Source organism: Euphorbia lathyris, chromosome 5 (genome assembly GCF_963576675.1).
Source record: "Euphorbia lathyris chromosome 5, ddEupLath1.1, whole genome shotgun sequence".
NCBI lineage: Eukaryota > Viridiplantae > Streptophyta > Magnoliopsida > Malpighiales > Euphorbiaceae > Euphorbia > Euphorbia lathyris.
In genome coordinates this window covers 6,544,450-6,561,479 of record NC_088914.1, presented here as the reverse complement: position 1 = coordinate 6,561,479, position 17,030 = coordinate 6,544,450, and the positions used below count along the sequence as shown (strand labels likewise).

General features: G+C 36.8%; 1 protein-coding gene and 1 non-coding gene across 3 annotated transcripts; both read right to left on the bottom strand.

The window, feature by feature from the left end:
* Positions 1-4,596: 4,596 nt before the first annotated feature.
* TRNAS-UGA (transfer RNA serine (anticodon UGA)) lies at positions 4,597-4,678 on the bottom strand. Its single transcript has one exon. It is a non-coding gene; the product is annotated as a tRNA-Ser (tRNA).
* A 3,209-nt stretch (positions 4,679-7,887) lies between these two features.
* Positions 7,888-16,738, bottom strand: LOC136229715 (histidine kinase 3). 2 transcript variants are annotated; one of them, XM_066018620.1, is made up of 11 exons: positions 15,610-16,738; positions 14,613-14,894; positions 13,727-13,896; positions 12,990-13,202; positions 12,670-12,856; positions 12,531-12,582; positions 12,201-12,430; positions 12,003-12,101; positions 10,719-11,821; positions 9,576-9,948; positions 7,888-8,685 (listed from the first exon to the last, which is right to left on the bottom strand). In XM_066018620.1, exons 1-10 carry the CDS (start codon positions 16,093-16,095, stop codon positions 9,684-9,686), a joined length of 3,087 nt encoding a protein of 1,028 aa, XP_065874692.1. In that variant the 5' UTR covers positions 16,096-16,738; the 3' UTR covers positions 7,888-8,685; positions 9,576-9,683. The 2 variants fall into 2 exon arrangements, with proteins under 2 accessions (XP_065874692.1, XP_065874693.1); XM_066018621.1 differs by having other exon boundaries at positions 14,613-14,880; positions 15,610-15,791.
* Positions 16,739-17,030: the final 292 nt, after the last annotated feature.

Below are 17,030 nucleotides of genomic sequence, written 5' to 3'. Positions count from 1 at the left end.
GGCAAAAGTCAAAGAGAAGTTGGAGATATATGAACAAATGTGATAATACAACCTGATTCTCCTGTGAAATCGACTATGGTGAGAAATAAATGTGACCCTCCTCAAATAGGAGGACCCCTGACTAAAACCGTAAAAGGACCCAACACATATTGTCACGAACGAAATTCGTGACACGCAGACGATGTGAGTGCTTGCTGGTTGATCTTGAAATGTGGGATGTGGGATTAGCGATAAGGTTGAGTACGTGCTATTTAGATGGCATTCTCTCATGAGTTACCGACGGAAGGGTGTACATCTAGGCACTAAACTGGTTCAGGAGCTGATCCCGCTCCTCTGATGAGCCCATGGGAGGGCGAAAACCAGTGAGCACGGAGACGACAAGGCTTACCTCAAGGAGTCCTGGCCGACTTGAGGTGTCGCACGGGAGTTGCCTCTGCGTGAAAACTCTGACCCCGTGACAAATGGTATCAGAGCCGATAGTGTGCTAGCTGTGAAGTTTACCGAGCGCTCCGTTGACCGCGGTGGCGAGTCTAATAGTGGACCGCAAGTGGTGTGCTCGAAAGGAGTACGAGTAGGCAGGAAACCGCAGTGAGAATTCGCCAAGCACTCCGAGGATGCCACGCTGCCGAGTCCTAACAAGAAAAGGACTGAGTGAACGCGAAAGCCGCTCGCACCTTGCGCCTCACGCTCGAGTGAAAGACTACACGGACGGCGACGAGGCCCAATGCCTCCGAGTCATGGTCGATCTCGACGGGGGTGTCGGAAGTGGGTGTTTTCGCCAAACAGCGCGAAACACGAGCAGGCAGGGAATCTGCACACTGATCCAGGCAAACAAAAAGTCGTGCACGAGGACGTTGCACGAATTGAGTGGGGGAGAATGTCACGAACGAAATTCGTGACACGCAGACGATGCGAGTGCTTGCTGGTTGATCTAGAAATGTGGGATGCGGGATTAGCGATAAGGTTGAGTACGTGCTATTTAGATGGCATCCTCTCATGAGTTACCGACGGAAGGGTGTACATCTAGGCACTAAACTGGTTCAGGAGCTGATCCCGCTCCTCTGATGAGCCCATGGGAGGGCAAAAACCAGTGAGCACGGAGACGACAAGGCTTACCTCAAGGAGTCCTGGCCGACTTGAGGTGCCGTACGGGAGTTGCCTCTGCGTGAAAACTCTGACCACGTGACAATATACGTTGAGTCATGATCCATTAACCAAGAAAAGGTTGAATTTCACCATATTCACCTCACTCACTCCTTGATTCCACGAGGGTATTTGTTTATCATCCTTTATTTTGATGAAGAAATGCTTGTCCTTCGAGCCCTTTGCTGATGAGATTCATTTTTTCAATTACTAGAATCCAATCGATTTGGTAAAATAGAAATAGTCCTCTATCTTCAACTAAATAGCTAAAGGCGAGCATAATGCTCAGAAGCCGTTTGGGCAAATAATCTCCAATTCATGGAAGATCTAGTAGACAGCCACCAGTTCCATCCACACGTTTGGATGAAGTTGCACTTGACAAAGCCCTTGATAATCGAGTGCTTCAGGAAGTGGCTCAAAGAGGTAGGTGAAGCCGTTGATGATATGGATGAAGAATATGGAAAAAAGGTTCGTCAGTGACCGATGAACCCTCTAAGTGGATGTTGGAACACTGGACTCACACTCTTTAAGCCAAGAGAACGATTCCTTCCACTCTTCTATTTTTTTCTTGAGCTATAGAGGAAACCATTTCTCTGATTCTAGGAGTAATCATTATGGGCTTGGAGGTAGATGCCTTCGTTTCAGAAGCTATGAAGAAAGATGAAAATGAAAGAAGAAGAAAAAAGAGAGAGAGAGAGAGAGAGACTTGTTTTCTCTATAAAAAGAAGGAAAATGGCAATTGTAGAAGAATAGTCAAGATTTTTTGAAAAATTGGTAAGATGAGGTTTAAGGCAACATTTCATATTCATGAATTCTCATAGGGTCATGTGTCACGTTTCAACTAGTGAGCCAAACCTTAAAGAAAGTGAAACAATGTGTAGCCTTGGGAAGGAAAGAACATGCACTTAAGAGATTAGATTCAGTTTATGAGAGACTTCTGACAATATAAGTGAATATTTGATATGGTCTTAAGCAGACCCTCATTCTTTGCTTAGGCTTACCGAAATTCTAAGATGTGTTTCTACTCTTAGGCTGCTTTCCATACCGCCAGGCTTAGGGTTTGCTTAATCAAAACTCCTTTCTGGCATAGGATTACTATAACCCCTTTTTTTCTTCCGAACCTGATAGATCTGATAAGAGCACCAGAAAGGTATATTCTTTGGCTTTAAGGGTAGAGCAGATACTGACTCCTACTCTTATCCCGAAGGGTGACTGACGCACTAGCTGTAAGGTTACTAGGGTTGCATACATCACTGGTTTCATTTCCTTACTTGGTAACTCTCAAACCAACCTTGATCGTAAGTAACAGGTTTTAAATAATCGGAATAACATCTGTATAAGCAAAGCAAGAAGAGCTCTGCTCTTAGCAATGATCTGGCTAGGGTTACTTCAAAACTGCGCATTCTGTAATAAGACCCTCTTCATGGGCATTCCCCGAATTTAAGTAGAATGCATACCCGACAATCTACGATCTTCCCAGCACCTTAGTTTATGTTGAATAGGCATAATAGTCGGACTTCCGGCTAATTGGCAAATTAAGTTATCCGTGCAGCAGCTTGAAAGCATTCTTCGAAGTCGGTAAATCAAGCCCAAGCCTAACCTAAGCCAAAGCCTCCGTAGAAGACTTTATTTTTCCATGTGTAAGACCACAAACAGTATTCCCTCCTAAAACTCAGCTCTGCGAAGGCCTTTCGGAGATTGACATGACCTTTCTTTCGTCGTTGGCTAAATACTTTTAGAAGCTTGGCTTCCTGTAGCCGACTTCAGACCTTCATCCTTCGTTGATTCCCTCAAGACCTCCTATATTGCTCCATATAAGGTCGATTATATGATCCATTCCCTAAATAGGAAACCTTGTGAGCGCAGATTACTTCTATCTAATAAGGAAAGGTGACTTTCTCGATTCATTTCCTAATATAATACAGATTCAATTTTCTCCTAATTAGATTAAGAGTCCTCACTCATATATAAAAAGGTCCAACTCTCTTCGTAAAAGATGCATACATACACTACTCAAAGTTTCCCTCTCTAAAGTTCTCTGTTACTTTTTCTCATTAAGACCGAAACTGATTAAAGTATCGGAGTATCGCTCGATAGGGATATGCTTTCAAACTGCGCATTCTGTAATAAGACCCTCTTCATGGGCATTCCCCGAATTTAAGTAGAATGCATACCCAACAATCTACGATCTTCCCATCACCTTAGTTTATGTTGAATAGGCATAATAGTCGGACTTCCGGCTAATTGGCAAATTAAGTTATCCGTGCAGCAGCTTGAAAGCATTCTTCGAAGTCGGTAAATCAAGCCCAAACCTAACCTAAGCCAAAGCCTGCGTAGAAGACTTTACTTTTCCATGTGTAAGACCACAAACAGTATTCCCTCCTAAAACTTAGCTCTGCGAAGGCCTTTCGGAGATTGACATGACCTTTCTTTCGCCGTTGGTAAATACTTTTAGAAGCTTGGCTTCCTGTAGCCAACTTCGGACCTTCATCCTTCGTTGATTCCCTCAAGACCTCCTATATTGCTCCATATAAGGTCGATTATATGATCCCTTCCCTAAATAGGAAACCTTGTGAGCGCAGATTACTTCTATCTAATAAGGAAAGGTGACTTTCTCGATTCATTTCCTAATATAATACAGATTCAATTTTCTCCTAATTAGATTAAGAGTCCCCACTCATATATAAAAGGGTTAAACTCTCTTCGTAAAAGATGCATACATACATTACTCAAAGTTTCCCTCTGTAAAGTTCTCTGTTACTTTTTCTCACTAAGACCGGAACTGATTTAAGTATCGGAGTATCGCTCGCCAGGGATATGATCAAGCTTTTCTATTCTTTTATAGGTTCACCCTCATACTTTAATATTAAACATATTCTTCCGAATCCACAAACCACAACTTCCGTATATCTTTTAAAGGCGTAATTTTCTACTCTATTATAATTAAAAAAATAGGGTTAAATTTCAAATAAAATCATGTGGTTCACATTTTTTGCAGATATATCTGTGGTTGGTAAAATTTTCAATTTTCCAAATTTAGCTGATAACGACCTCAAAATGAAATTTTTTAAGAATTAAATGATATTTTAATCAACTTCAAGTTAATATTTAGAGAGAGAACTCCAAATCTGATGATTTTGAAAAATAAAAAATATGGTTCCAGAGTAAATATGATATTAAACAACTTTAATTTTTGAAAGTTTTTATTTTGATGTCGTTATCGGTCAAATTTGAAAAAATAAAAAATTTGTCAACCACAAGAACCGATCCACAAAAAATGTGAAACAATAGGGTTTTATTTGAAATTAATCTAAAAAATAATTAGAAAAAAATCAGTTGAATAAGTTTGTAGAGTGATAATTTTCCTAAATATAAAGTTATATACTATTAAAAAAAATAGCTTACACAAATTAAAACAATTAACTACTAAATTAAATTAGGCAAAAAATAAACCGTCGACAGCAGGGTTCGAACCTGCGCGGGCGTAGCCCAACAGATTTCAAGTCTGTCTCCTTAACCACTCGGACATATCGACTTGTTGTTTTAACTTGGAATAATAAATACTCTAGTTCAATATGTGAACAAAGGCAACTTGGAATGCAACAAAGCCAGTCAACTTTATTTGTTACTGAACTCAAAGTTATGCTATTTTAATTTTAATGGTTTATTATAAGAAAAATATAAAAATAAATTTTCTGATTTGTTGGATTTATAAAGATAATTCAAGTAGTTTAAAAGTTTATAAATAGAGATATGTGTTTTTTTACGGGTTACAAACTTAATTATTCCTTTAAAAATTATTGTCGTGACTATTTATCCCAAAATAGAGCGATTTGGAGCAATTAAAAAGATTGACGTTGGAATTATCAAAAATTCAAGATCTAACTTTGTAGATTAAATAAATTTAATACATATATTTGCCCTTATGTTTTCTCGAAAAAACAGATTTGCCCTTAAATCAAATAAACCCACAAAACTATCTTTGAATTTTCCATAAACCTGCAATTATATCCTAATCTGACGGAACTGCTAAACGACGATGACATCAAACCTTCTTATCTCCAGAAAAACTTCAGAAAAGAACAACCAATCACAAACAGAAAAAAATATGCATATTCAATTTCGATTAAAAGCAAGTTAGAAGAACAGATTGGTCAAAATTCATTTTCATAAAAGCTCAATCAACCTAATAAAATGGCGTCTAAACCTCCTAATTAATCCAAAAGCAATAGCAATAGAAAACAATAAGAAACCAAATGAATTTTAATTGTCGTCATCCAATTTTTTGGAGACAAGAAGGTTTGATGTCATCGCCGTTTAGCAGCTCCGTCAGATTAGGGTATAATTGGAGGTTTATGGAAAATTCAGGGATAGTTTTGTGGGTTTATTTGATTTAAGGGTAAATCTGTTTTTCCGCGAAAACATAGGGGCAAATATGTGTATTAACCCTTAAATAAATTACAAGTATTGTTTGGTTGAAAAATTGATTCACATATCCCTTAACTGCAAAATTTACAAAGTACAGACATTTGTTTGTAAACTTTTAAACCAAGAGAACGGTATTACAAATCAGTCAAACCACAAAGTTTATTTTTATACTATTCTCTTTAATATATCAATAGCCTTCTGAAGTTGAATCAAAAAATTTGGCGGCTTAAACTTACAAAATGTCTTGTAAGCCCTTTAAACTTACTTAAAATGGTCAATTGACCACATTATTTTTAAAAACGGCCTATTAGTCTCCTAAATCTACTTACAGTATTCAATTGATCTCTTAAACTTACTTAAAATGATATACATTTCAATTTGTCCAAACCAATATTTGTTTGTCACATGTAATTCATAAACTATCGAATTAATAAAAAAAATTAAAATATTTATGATTTGTTAAAATTCAAATCCGTATAGTTTAACACTATAAAAATGACAATTAACGACCTCAAAATGAAAAATGCCAAGAATTAAAGTTGTTTAGTACCATATTTATTATACAACCAAATTTTTTATTTTCCGCCAAATTTTTTAGGAAAAATTACAAAATTGGATCAAATGGGAGACTCATTTACATATTTATACCAATTACCAAACCTACCACATATCTATATTTTGGTGAATTTTCCAAAATACATCAAATCTTTCATCTTCTCCCTTCTTTCTATCGGTTTCAATCTTTCATCTCTCCTATCAAGTGTATCGATTTCAACCTTTTAGCTTCCTCCTTCCTATCTATTTTGCAGAATCACCTCCATTTTCTTCATCATCATGTATGTCTCTTCTTCCTCTCTTTATGTCTTGATTTTTCATCTTCCTGTTTTTTTTTCGTCTCTTGATTTCTTTCTTCTTGTGCCAATCGAAGGCATCATTATTTAACATTATTCTGCGTGTTTTTTTTTGCGTTTATTATATGGTTATTGTCGATTTCAATGGTAAACGGCGGAAATAAGGTAAATATCTATTGTTTTATCTTCTCCCTTTTCCAGAAAATGGCTTGGCGAAATGAGTTTTGCGAAGTTTGTGAAGAAAAAATAGGTTGAAAAATATGATTTTGCTTCGCAGAAAATGATTATGCGATGTCTGCGAAGAGAAAATCATTTTTAGCATGATTTTTTTCACTTTGCAGACTTCGCAGTTTTCTGTGAAGCAAAATCGTCTTTTTGGGTTAATTTTTAATTCCCACACCTCGCATAATCGTTTTCTGCGAATTAAAATCGTCCTTCTTTTCGCTAACACAACTTACTATCTCTTTTAGCTTAAATACAAAAGCAATAATCACATTAGGCGGTGTACTAGGATGTAGGAGATGGTATATTGGAATGTAGGGGAGATGGTATATTGGGATGCAGGGGAAGAAAAGAAAATTGACCATTATCATCCCAACAGACCATTGATTCTGTAAAGTCCGGAGTTTAGGGTTTGAATTATTGTTACAATTTTTAATGTTTGTGAAGTAAGTCATTTAGTATCACCTTCGCAAGCTTATGCAAAGTAAATTTCATGTTCTTAACCAATATTTTTTTCGCAGACTTCACAAATTGCAAAATATACGAAGTCAGACTGAAGAGAGAAAGAAGAAAGAGCAAGAAACTTCTAAATGTTATATATATATATAAAAGGTAATTTGGAAAATTCACCAAAATATAATCTAGATATATAGTTGGGTAATTGGTCTAAATATGGAAATAGACCTCCTATTTGACCCAGTTTTATAATTTTTTCAATTTTTTATTTTCCAAAATCATCAGATTCGCTCTCTGCTTACCAAACACCTAATGACATCTGGAAAATACATAGCAAAAAGATGTATAGGCACCGAGGAGAGAACATGTTTAAGCAAAATAAACACCTAATGACATCTGAAAAATACATAGCAAGAAGATGTATAGGCACCGAGGAGAGAACATGTTTAAGCAAAATAAGCCACTATTAAGACAATGTTGTTCGTAGTGTCATCGGTCAATCTCTGGGACACTAGCAAAATTAAAAGGTTGAAGAATTAAATATTATCAAGCTTGGGAAAATAACACAGAAATTCATTTCTTAAAAACTATTTACAACTATATCAAATCATAATTTTGGATTATATCAAACTAGTAAAATCAGTACTTTTAATATATTTTAAAGATTAGAATTTATAAATTAAAAGTCTAAAATATATTTTCTAAGATTTATAATTTATAAATTGGAGTATAGATTTCTTAAATTATGTTATAAAATCATAATATATAGAGAATAATGACATCTTAATAATTAAATTTGGTAATATGACTTAGATCTTATAACCGAACAACAACGATAAATTGCTCAAATTTGATACAATATCACTATGCAAGTTAACATTTACAACAAATTTTTTAAGAATATAGCTACACATCAATTCTTATTAATGACAAAATATACAAAGATATATGCATTCTCTCTTTCTTTGCCGAGAAGCTGCATTTTTCGATCATCGTTTTCGACTGAAAAAACTGTGATCTTTTCTATCATACAAGTAGATAATCGCCAAGGAAAGAGAGAAAACTATCGAACATCGACCATTTTGTTTTATTACTACAAGTAGAAAGAAAGGGAGAAGAGAAATGGTAGAACCATCGAAAAATGATCTCGGAATGCAATTATAGCAACCCCCTAGACCCTCTTCCCGGACGGAGAGCTGTTCGAAAAATGATCTCGGAATGCAATTATAGCAACCCCCTAGACCCTCTTCCCGGACGGAGAGCTGCATAAAACAACCCATCCCAGAGTAGATTTCGGTGGTCAGGAATGCAACGGAACCCGTATACTGCATTTCTCCTCCATTTTGAATGTGGTATCAGACTATCAAATTTAATGTCCTATTCTACAAACTGTGGTCTCTGCACAAGTCTCACAATTGACTAATCCTACCAAACAGCTACCATATGAGTTCCAACTTTACAGGAGAAAAAACGAACCGGTTTTTTTCACTTTGTGGTTCACCGAACAATCGATACAACTCAAGCCCTAATCAATCAATCAATCATGGCTTCTATATACATTCTCTGCAGCAAAACAAATGTTTTCCTGTTGCAAGCATCAACAAAGTCAAAAAAGCGTGTTTAATTAACAAACTGAAGTTGTAAAATGCCACCGTATTTTGAAGTTTGAGTTTCACAAAAACATACTGAATTTCACATTTGATTTCAATATAGTTATTCCGGCCAATTTGTATACAAAAACTCAATGGAATGTTGACGTGGGACGAAAAACAGTTGTCTATATGCTAACAAAAATTGACTTCAGATGTGCCACTTCGCACACACGTGGCTGCCACGTTTTTGGCACGCCATCCATTTCAATTGTGTTATGTGTCACATCAACATTTCAGTGAGCTTTTATAAGCAAATTGGCCGGAATAACTTTATTGGAATCAAATTTGAAATTCTGTGATTTTATTGAAAGAAAATCGAGTTCAATAATCTTTGTGAAACAAACCTTTAACTTCATTAACCATTGATGCAATTGTAGAATGCATCGACGGTCATTTTGGAGTTTGTTTTACAAAGATCAATCAACTTCATTGTCAGTTGAATAAAATCATTGAACTTCACATTTCAATAAAATCTTTTCCGATGTTGATGTCGCACGGAAAACAGTTGACTGTATACTAACTCAGTGACATGCCGGACATATCTGACTTTTATGACAGAAACGTGACAGCCACGTTGTACCATGTAAGCCACAAAAAGAATTAAAAAAAATCACATCTTTGTTTAACATGCTGCTCAGTTGGCATATAGTCAACTATCCTCTCTGTCACGTCAACATTCTAGCGAGTTTTTGTGCAAAAAAAATTCCAAAATGACTTTACCAAAATCAAAAGTGAAGTTCAGTGATTTTTGTGAGACAGACTACAAACTTCAATGACCGAAACTGTAATTTGCCGATTAGTTGCGGGTCAATGGAGAACTTACTTTTGGGAGTAACTCTTGAAATGTTCAAGAGTATCTGAAATGACCCAGAGAACAAATGCTTGGTGCCAATATTTCAAGCATGTCTTGAGTACAAGTCATCTTCTTCTTCTATAAAATCACATCGGAAGTTGGCTGAAAAAAGCGCGAAACTTCCCTATACAGTTGTTCAGCTTCAAATGGCTTAGAGACATATCCATCCATTCCCCATTTTAGGCATGCCTCGTGTGTAGCTTGGATCACGTCCGCAGTCATTGCAAGAATCGGCACATGCCAATTCGGAAGATTCTCGAAGGCTGCGGCTGAAGAACCTCCGTTTTGAATAGAATTATTGAACTTCTGTTCCTTATCACGAATTATCGTAGTAGCTTCAAACCTACGAGGGAGAGACATTACAGAGTTATTAAAATTCCATCATAGCTCTAACACAGGCAAGGCAGATCTAGAAACAGTTTTATCCATAGTTAGTAAAGGTGCAAGGCGCACTAAGGCCCCACGAGCTCCTAAAGCATAGGCGCAAGGGAAACATATGGTCGTCTCGAACCTTAAAAATAACCGATTAGCTCCTTGAAGTTGCTTAAAGTGACATGATTAATCCCCTAGTAAGTGGAAATTTGGGCAAGTTGAAGCGCCACTTTAAGCAAGTTCACGGAGCTAATGAGCTATGTCCAAAATTCAGGGGCTAATTGGATTATTTGGCTAAGTACAAGTATGAAGCCTATATAAAATCATAAACAACAACAATTAACCTTTCTAAAATGGAAAAGGATAAATAATTTATTAGTCCCTACATTATTACCTAACATGTTGTTTGTTTAGTCATCGTATTTTCAATATACATTCCACGATCCTTAACTTTTGTCCTATCCAATAGTAAAGGGCAAATCAGTAATTTAAATGGATAGAGAGACTAAACTGTTAAATTATTTACCCAATGGAAAAAATGTTTAATTGTAATTCTAGCATGAAATAAATTCCAAATTAACTATTAACTCTTCCATAATCATAATTCATTTTAATGGATTCTAAATCTAAATACTAACTCAACCAAACCCTAAGTTAGTTCGATTTTCTATGGTTTTCAAAAATTAAAACCAACCGATAAGTGACAAGAAAAATCTTTAAAAGGGAAACTGTGTAACATACCCGTCCATTTCCGGCATCTGAATGTCCATGAAGCAGGCATCAAATTGGTGGGGAGGGGTAAGAAAATTAATAGCCTTTTCCCCACTCCCTGCGCAGACAACCTCAGCTCCATATTTCTTCAAAGCACCAGCAGCTACTTTAAGGTTCACACTGTTATCATCTACAATAAGAATTTTTCTTCCGAGAAGAAGATTGCTGAGTTCCCCATTTCGCGGAACGCCCTTGTTTCCAACACCCATTGCTCGTTGTAATGACGCGGCCAACATGCTTGCCCTCAAGGGCTTCATGATGACACTTGGTGTATAAACACCAGAAGCTGCAGGGTTCGTTCTCGGGGAATTGACAGTGTTAGCCAGAAGAAACAATCTCGGAGCAATGCCATGATCGATTCTCCTTAAATCATTGACAAATAGAGTTGAAATGTTTGACTCGTTTTCCCAAACTTCCTGTTCGATAAGAACCACATTGATGACTCTACTCCCGCTACGTATGCTAGATATAGCTTCATTCAAATCAGAAACAACTTGAACATGTATTCCGAGCCGCTGGACATGGTATCTCGAGACCTTGCCCCGTACGGTTCTGGGATCCACAACTAAAGCTGTCATGCCCCGGAATTCTGGTGAGGCAATGTTAGACTGATTGCTGATTTTTGGTGTCCTGTACTCTTTCGAATTCGAGCAACCACTGGCGAAAACAGCAGTGAATGTAAAGGTGGTTCCAACCTTGGGTGTACTTACGAATCCGATTTCCCCATTCATGAGGCCAACCAAGCACTTGCTTATACTAAGGCCAATACCAGTGCCTCCGTATTTCCGGGATGTGGATGGACCAACCTGCATAAAAGGAATGAAAATGCGAGGTTGGGCTTCGAGAGGGATCCCTTCTCCAGTATCCTCAACAGAAACTATTAGATTGATTGATGATGGCAATGTATGGATGGATCCTTCTTGAGTGAAAGCCCGAAATCCTGCCCAGCTCCGGCATCTATCTGCGACAGGAAAGCCACTTAAGGTGTTCTTTGGTGATTTCATCTCATCAGCAGAGTCAAGCACCTCTTCCACAAGATGAACAGTGACAAAGATGTGGCCTTGATGAGTAAACTGGGAAAAAAAATAAAGTTTTCGAGTTACAAACAACAAATATAAAAACATTGTAAATTAGCATTTCAGGAAACAATTTCTTATCTACGGACTACATTGATGGAAGAAAAACGAAAACTATACTGTTGCATTTGAAATGAAACATGATAGAGGCTCAATCCGAATTGAGCTTGATGCTTACTTTTATTGAATTCCCCATGAGATTAATGATGATTTGCCGAAACCTCCCTGGATCGCCAATTAGGGTTTCAGGAACATTATCAGATATATAAACTGCCAACTGCACTTCCCAACAATCAGATCATGCCAACAAGAAAATTCATATTAGATGAAGAAATATTCATATTTGAGAATTTTACCAACTAAGCAAATACATTACCTCTACTCCTTTCCCCTGAGACTTGTCAGAAAAGAGTGACAGTACATCATCCAAAACAGCTCGCAGATTGAACTGCACATCCTCGAGCTCGAGTTTACCGGATTCAATTTTTGCTTGATCTAAAACTTCATTGATTAGGGAGACCAGAGCTTTTCCACTGGCTTGTGCAGTCCTGACATAATCTTGTTGAGTTACATCTAGATCTGTGTCCATGAGCATATCTAACATTCCTGGAAAAAAAATTAAGCAGAAATATACAGCCATCAGCCCACAAATTCTTCTATTTTGTAGTTAATATCAAACCGCAGAAACTGGGTTTTCACAACTCACCTAAAACGCCGTTCATTGGAGTTCTAATTTCATGGGAAACTGTAGCAAGGAACTGCAGAAATTGAAATTTGATTAGGTTTTATACTATTTAGTATTACTAAATGAGCTGTAACCAAGCCAAATAAAAAGCATCAAGTACCTGAGACTTTGCAATGTCAGCTGCCTCAGCTCGTTTCTTAAGCTCCATCATCTCGTGATAATCATCTTCAACTTTGGCAATTCGATTTACAGTTGCATGGAATATATGTCCAATAAGCAACGCAATCACAAGGATGCCGATTGAAGTTGTTAGTGCTAACCAAGGCCATGGTGCTTTTTGTTTGAACCTGCATTAAGGAAACACTAAATTATTACTAACATCCATTTTAAACATTAATCTTTTAATTTAACTCAAATTTAAAGAGCCTATGTCAAATGCAATTTCAACTCGAAAAGACGAAAGAGTTGTTTGTTTATTACCTGCAATGCATCTCATGCTTTCTGTGGGGATCACCAAAATTAAGGCTGCTAAGATGCTGCAACCCATCTTCTGATAAATTTGAGCCATACATACTGATCGGATGAGACAGGTTAGTGGTGTCATACACATCCACCAGGATAGTTTGTTTGCTTGCGAGTTGATGAAGCAACTTTTCCACAAGCGATTCAATATCGAAGACTCCTCCAAGATACCTGATTAGAAGCAGCAGAAATACTGTAAGAAATCCTCTGAAATATTATTATTATTATTATCATTGTATAAGTTTATATTTTCCAGTCTGTTCAGCATAATTTGGAAGGCATTTCGACACTGCAAAATTAAAACATTGTTTTATCGTTTGCATTGCCCCCTATAGACTGAATGGTAAGGCAAGAACACCCATTCTTACACTATTTCTGCAGTGTGCACTTGAGAGTGAAATAATTGATGTTACCTAGGATGACATGAACTCCAATCCAAATTTCCTAAATACGAAGCTTTAATGCTGATGAAGCATTTAAATGGCTTCATTCTGATTGTAATTCAAATTTGTTGTTTTCCTATTTAGAGTTTAGGAAACAATTAGTATTCCTATTTATGTTTTGTGAATATAAACTTGATCGAACTTGTTCGTGTTAATTTTGGCCTTCGATAACCAAGCCCACATCAATAATTGAAGGAAAATATAAGAACTTTTCCTAATTCCTATCAAATTTGCAATGAACAAAAATTATACCCATCAGTTGCTTGAATCCTCTCATTAGGAGTTGCATTTGAGGGGAGTTCTCCCTTGTAAACAGCAAATGTCAAAATCACCCCAAGGCGGTTAGTTTTCAGTAACCTAAAAGGGGCCGTCAGGACTCCTGTTCCTGATTCTCTAGCACGCAACACATTTTCACGGTCTTCCTGCAGGGACAGGTATAATCAGAACCCACAAGTAAGCATCAGCATCAACTACAGTTGTCAAATTTTGACAAACAACACGATTTACAGACACAACCCTCCTGACATGACTTGTTTATTCTTAGATCTTCCATCTATCAGCTTAAGCTTTTGGGTTAATGAGTTCCTAGACATGGTATCAAACCCTTTTAGACCAAGTGGTTGAGGGTTCAAAGTCTCAAAACTCCACTCAATTTATTAATGAAATTTCAACATGGTAAGATGGACTTGTGTTGTACACGCTTAAAGCCAAAGGGGCATTCATGTGCACGGTGTGCAGGGAGGGATGTGTCAGATATAATAATAAAAGCTATTATTGGGCTTTGCCTATCATCTTAAGCTTTTGCATTGATGAGTTCATTGATAATGGTATTAGAGCATCTTAGACCAAGTGGTCAAGGTTTCAAATCCTGGTAACTCCATTTGTTAATCACATTTTAACACATGATAAGATGGATTTGTGTTTTAGATGCTTCAAGCCCAAGAGACATTCACATGCGGGGGTGTATATAATAATAGGAGTTTTTCTTGGGGCTTACCTATTAACATTTGTCATCTTTGTTGCATTTTTATAATATATAATCATGTGGAGTAAACAGTTTACATAACAAGTTTTGACCCTACATACAGCATATAAATTGAACTTCAACAAACATGTAGAACAAAGTAAAAGAGCTTACTGTTCCAGACAGCATATCCAGAGAAACCACATGAGAAATGGTATCTTGTGCAAAGATGACAGGGGCATATTCTTCTTGAATTGGGGATGGCTCCAATATTTCTGGGTTATAATCATCCTTGCGAACTGGATTTTGTTCGAGGGTATCCATCCTTTTAATAGTCCAGCCTTGATGTTTCTCAAATTGTTCCCTTTCAGAGTGGAGAACCCTAACAGCATATGCTACTCCACTTGTGAGGGGCCTCTCAAAAGCAGTTCTTTCTGTATACCTTGCAAAAGTCCTCTACAATAATGAAGTTAGTTTGTGTTTTTGACTGGATAACAGTAATTACTAAATAGGAACTTCATATATATTATTATAATTAATTGAGGATTAAATGCCCTAAATAGAAAGATTAAAAGCTAGATACATAAATCAAAAACAAATAAAAATAATCATAAGCAGTGGCGGAGGGAGGGGTGCACGCGAGCTCCGTTGCACCCCAGCCACAGGAATTCACCCTAGGAGGGATGATTCTAGGCGGCCCTGAGAGTTTGAAAGTGTTGCAACTGCACCTCCAAATTTGGAACTCAGGCTCCACCGCTGATCAGAAGGCTAAGGATATGTTTTCTATTTATAGCCTATTTGGTTGAGCTGTTTTTGTTAGCCGGTAGATATTAGTTGATTTTTCTTCTGAAATAGCGAGCAACTGTTTTTCAATACCAACCAAAATCTTAGATTAAGCTACAAAAAGGAGAATCAAACAGGCACTTAGTATCCATTACAGAAGAACACAATTGATCTGCTTTTGAATTAAGCTTCAATATTCTCAAATGAAACCATAACCAAATTGACCAAAATTACCAAAATGAACTAATTTCTGATAGAGGAAAACATAATTTTCCCTGAAAATGATGTAAGCACAATCCAATTGGCATGAAAAGCCAAAGTAGAAAGGCAATTATGGAAAAGAAAATTGAATTATCATTTCTGAGATGTGAAGGGAGATCTAAATAACCTGATCAATAGCAGAAGGGTTCTTTCCATGGTGAAATGTTGAGATCAAAATAGACATAGCCTGCACATGATTCATGCTCACATTAAACTGATCCTGCAGCATCCTAGCTCTTTCATCACACATACTTGCAAGTGTCTCCTTCCTCTTCTCACTTGCTTGTGAACTCATAAACCATAAGATCCACGAAGAAGTAATGATCCAGCCAATTACCCATGCCAACAAAAGCTTTCTCCACCACGTTTTTCTAACTCTTTTCGACCCGAGATACTGGTAATACTGATAGTGAATCCGGCAACTACTCCCGGAGATCTTTTCCCAGACCTTAAACCACATCTTGCCACCATCACAAAGGAAACTAGTTTTGGTCTCCACAATTCCACCATTAATGAACCAGTTCATAGAAATTACAGATACTATCCAGCAACATAGCAACCAAAGTAGATGCCCCACTTTTAAACCAAACCCAAACACATGAAGCAAACTCATCCAAAACAGTAGCCAATCAAAGCTACCAAGAAACAGTAGTATTAAGAGAGAACTAGTGGGTCTTACTGCTAATTCCAGGTAGGAAATTTAAAAAACAAAAGGTGCGGAAGATAGGTGGAAAGAGACCTACTATCAAATCTACAGAAAATTGAGAAAATTCTAACTAAGAAGAGTAAATTAAATTCCACCTAACCAGAAAAATTCAATATAAACAAAACAAGTAGAATCGAAAAAAGAAGAAGATGCTATCTTATCCACCAACAGGAACTGAAAATTCAGATTTGAGTATTGCTGAATTGAAGTAAGATAAGGCATACACATCCACGAGAAAGAATCAAAGAATCCGTCAGATTCGCAGTTTCTAATTCCAACCAGAACTCGAATTCTTATTCTATTACCCCCAAAACCCAAAGCCCCAAACACTCAATAGATTCAAAATTCAGATATCCAACAACTCCAAAACAACAAACAGTAATCAATCTACAATTAAAACTCTACAAAGCGATCTTCAATTCCTGAAAATCGGACGAAGAACATGAAATCTGTCAAGAACAGGCATGTTTGTGAATGTGGCGGAAACGAATGTATCAGAAGAACAGCAAGAAAAGAAACGGGATTTTGATGTAGAAGGTGAAGTTTCAAGTGATAGCAGAAGCAGAAGTAGTAGTAGGAGTAGAGAAAGAAGGAAGGAAGAGTGGATTCATTGACACACTAACAAAGAAAGAAAGAATCTGAGAAAGGAAGATGAGAAGAATATGGTTGTAGAAATGTCTGCTAGTGTAGGCCATTATCTCTATCCATACCATCATACCCAAAATAAATAAATAAATAAATGTGTTAATTAATAAATAAATAATAATAATAATAAATAATAATAATAATCATGATAATCATTGATAATTCATTTAATATTTAATAAGAAAAAACACCTTGAG

Coding starts and splice junctions, on each gene's coding strand:
- LOC136229715 (XM_066018620.1), bottom strand. CDS start 16,095: ATGAGTTTGCTTCATGTGTTTGGGTTTGGTTTAAAAGTGGGGCATCTA. Junction 13,203..13,726: donor AGGATTCAAGCAACTGATGG/GTATAATTTTTG, acceptor GCTTCTAATCAG/GTATCTTGGAGGAGTCTTCG. Junction 11,822..12,002: donor TCATGGGGAATTCAATAAAA/GTAAGCATCAAG, acceptor TTTTTTTCCCAG/TTTACTCATCAAGGCCACAT.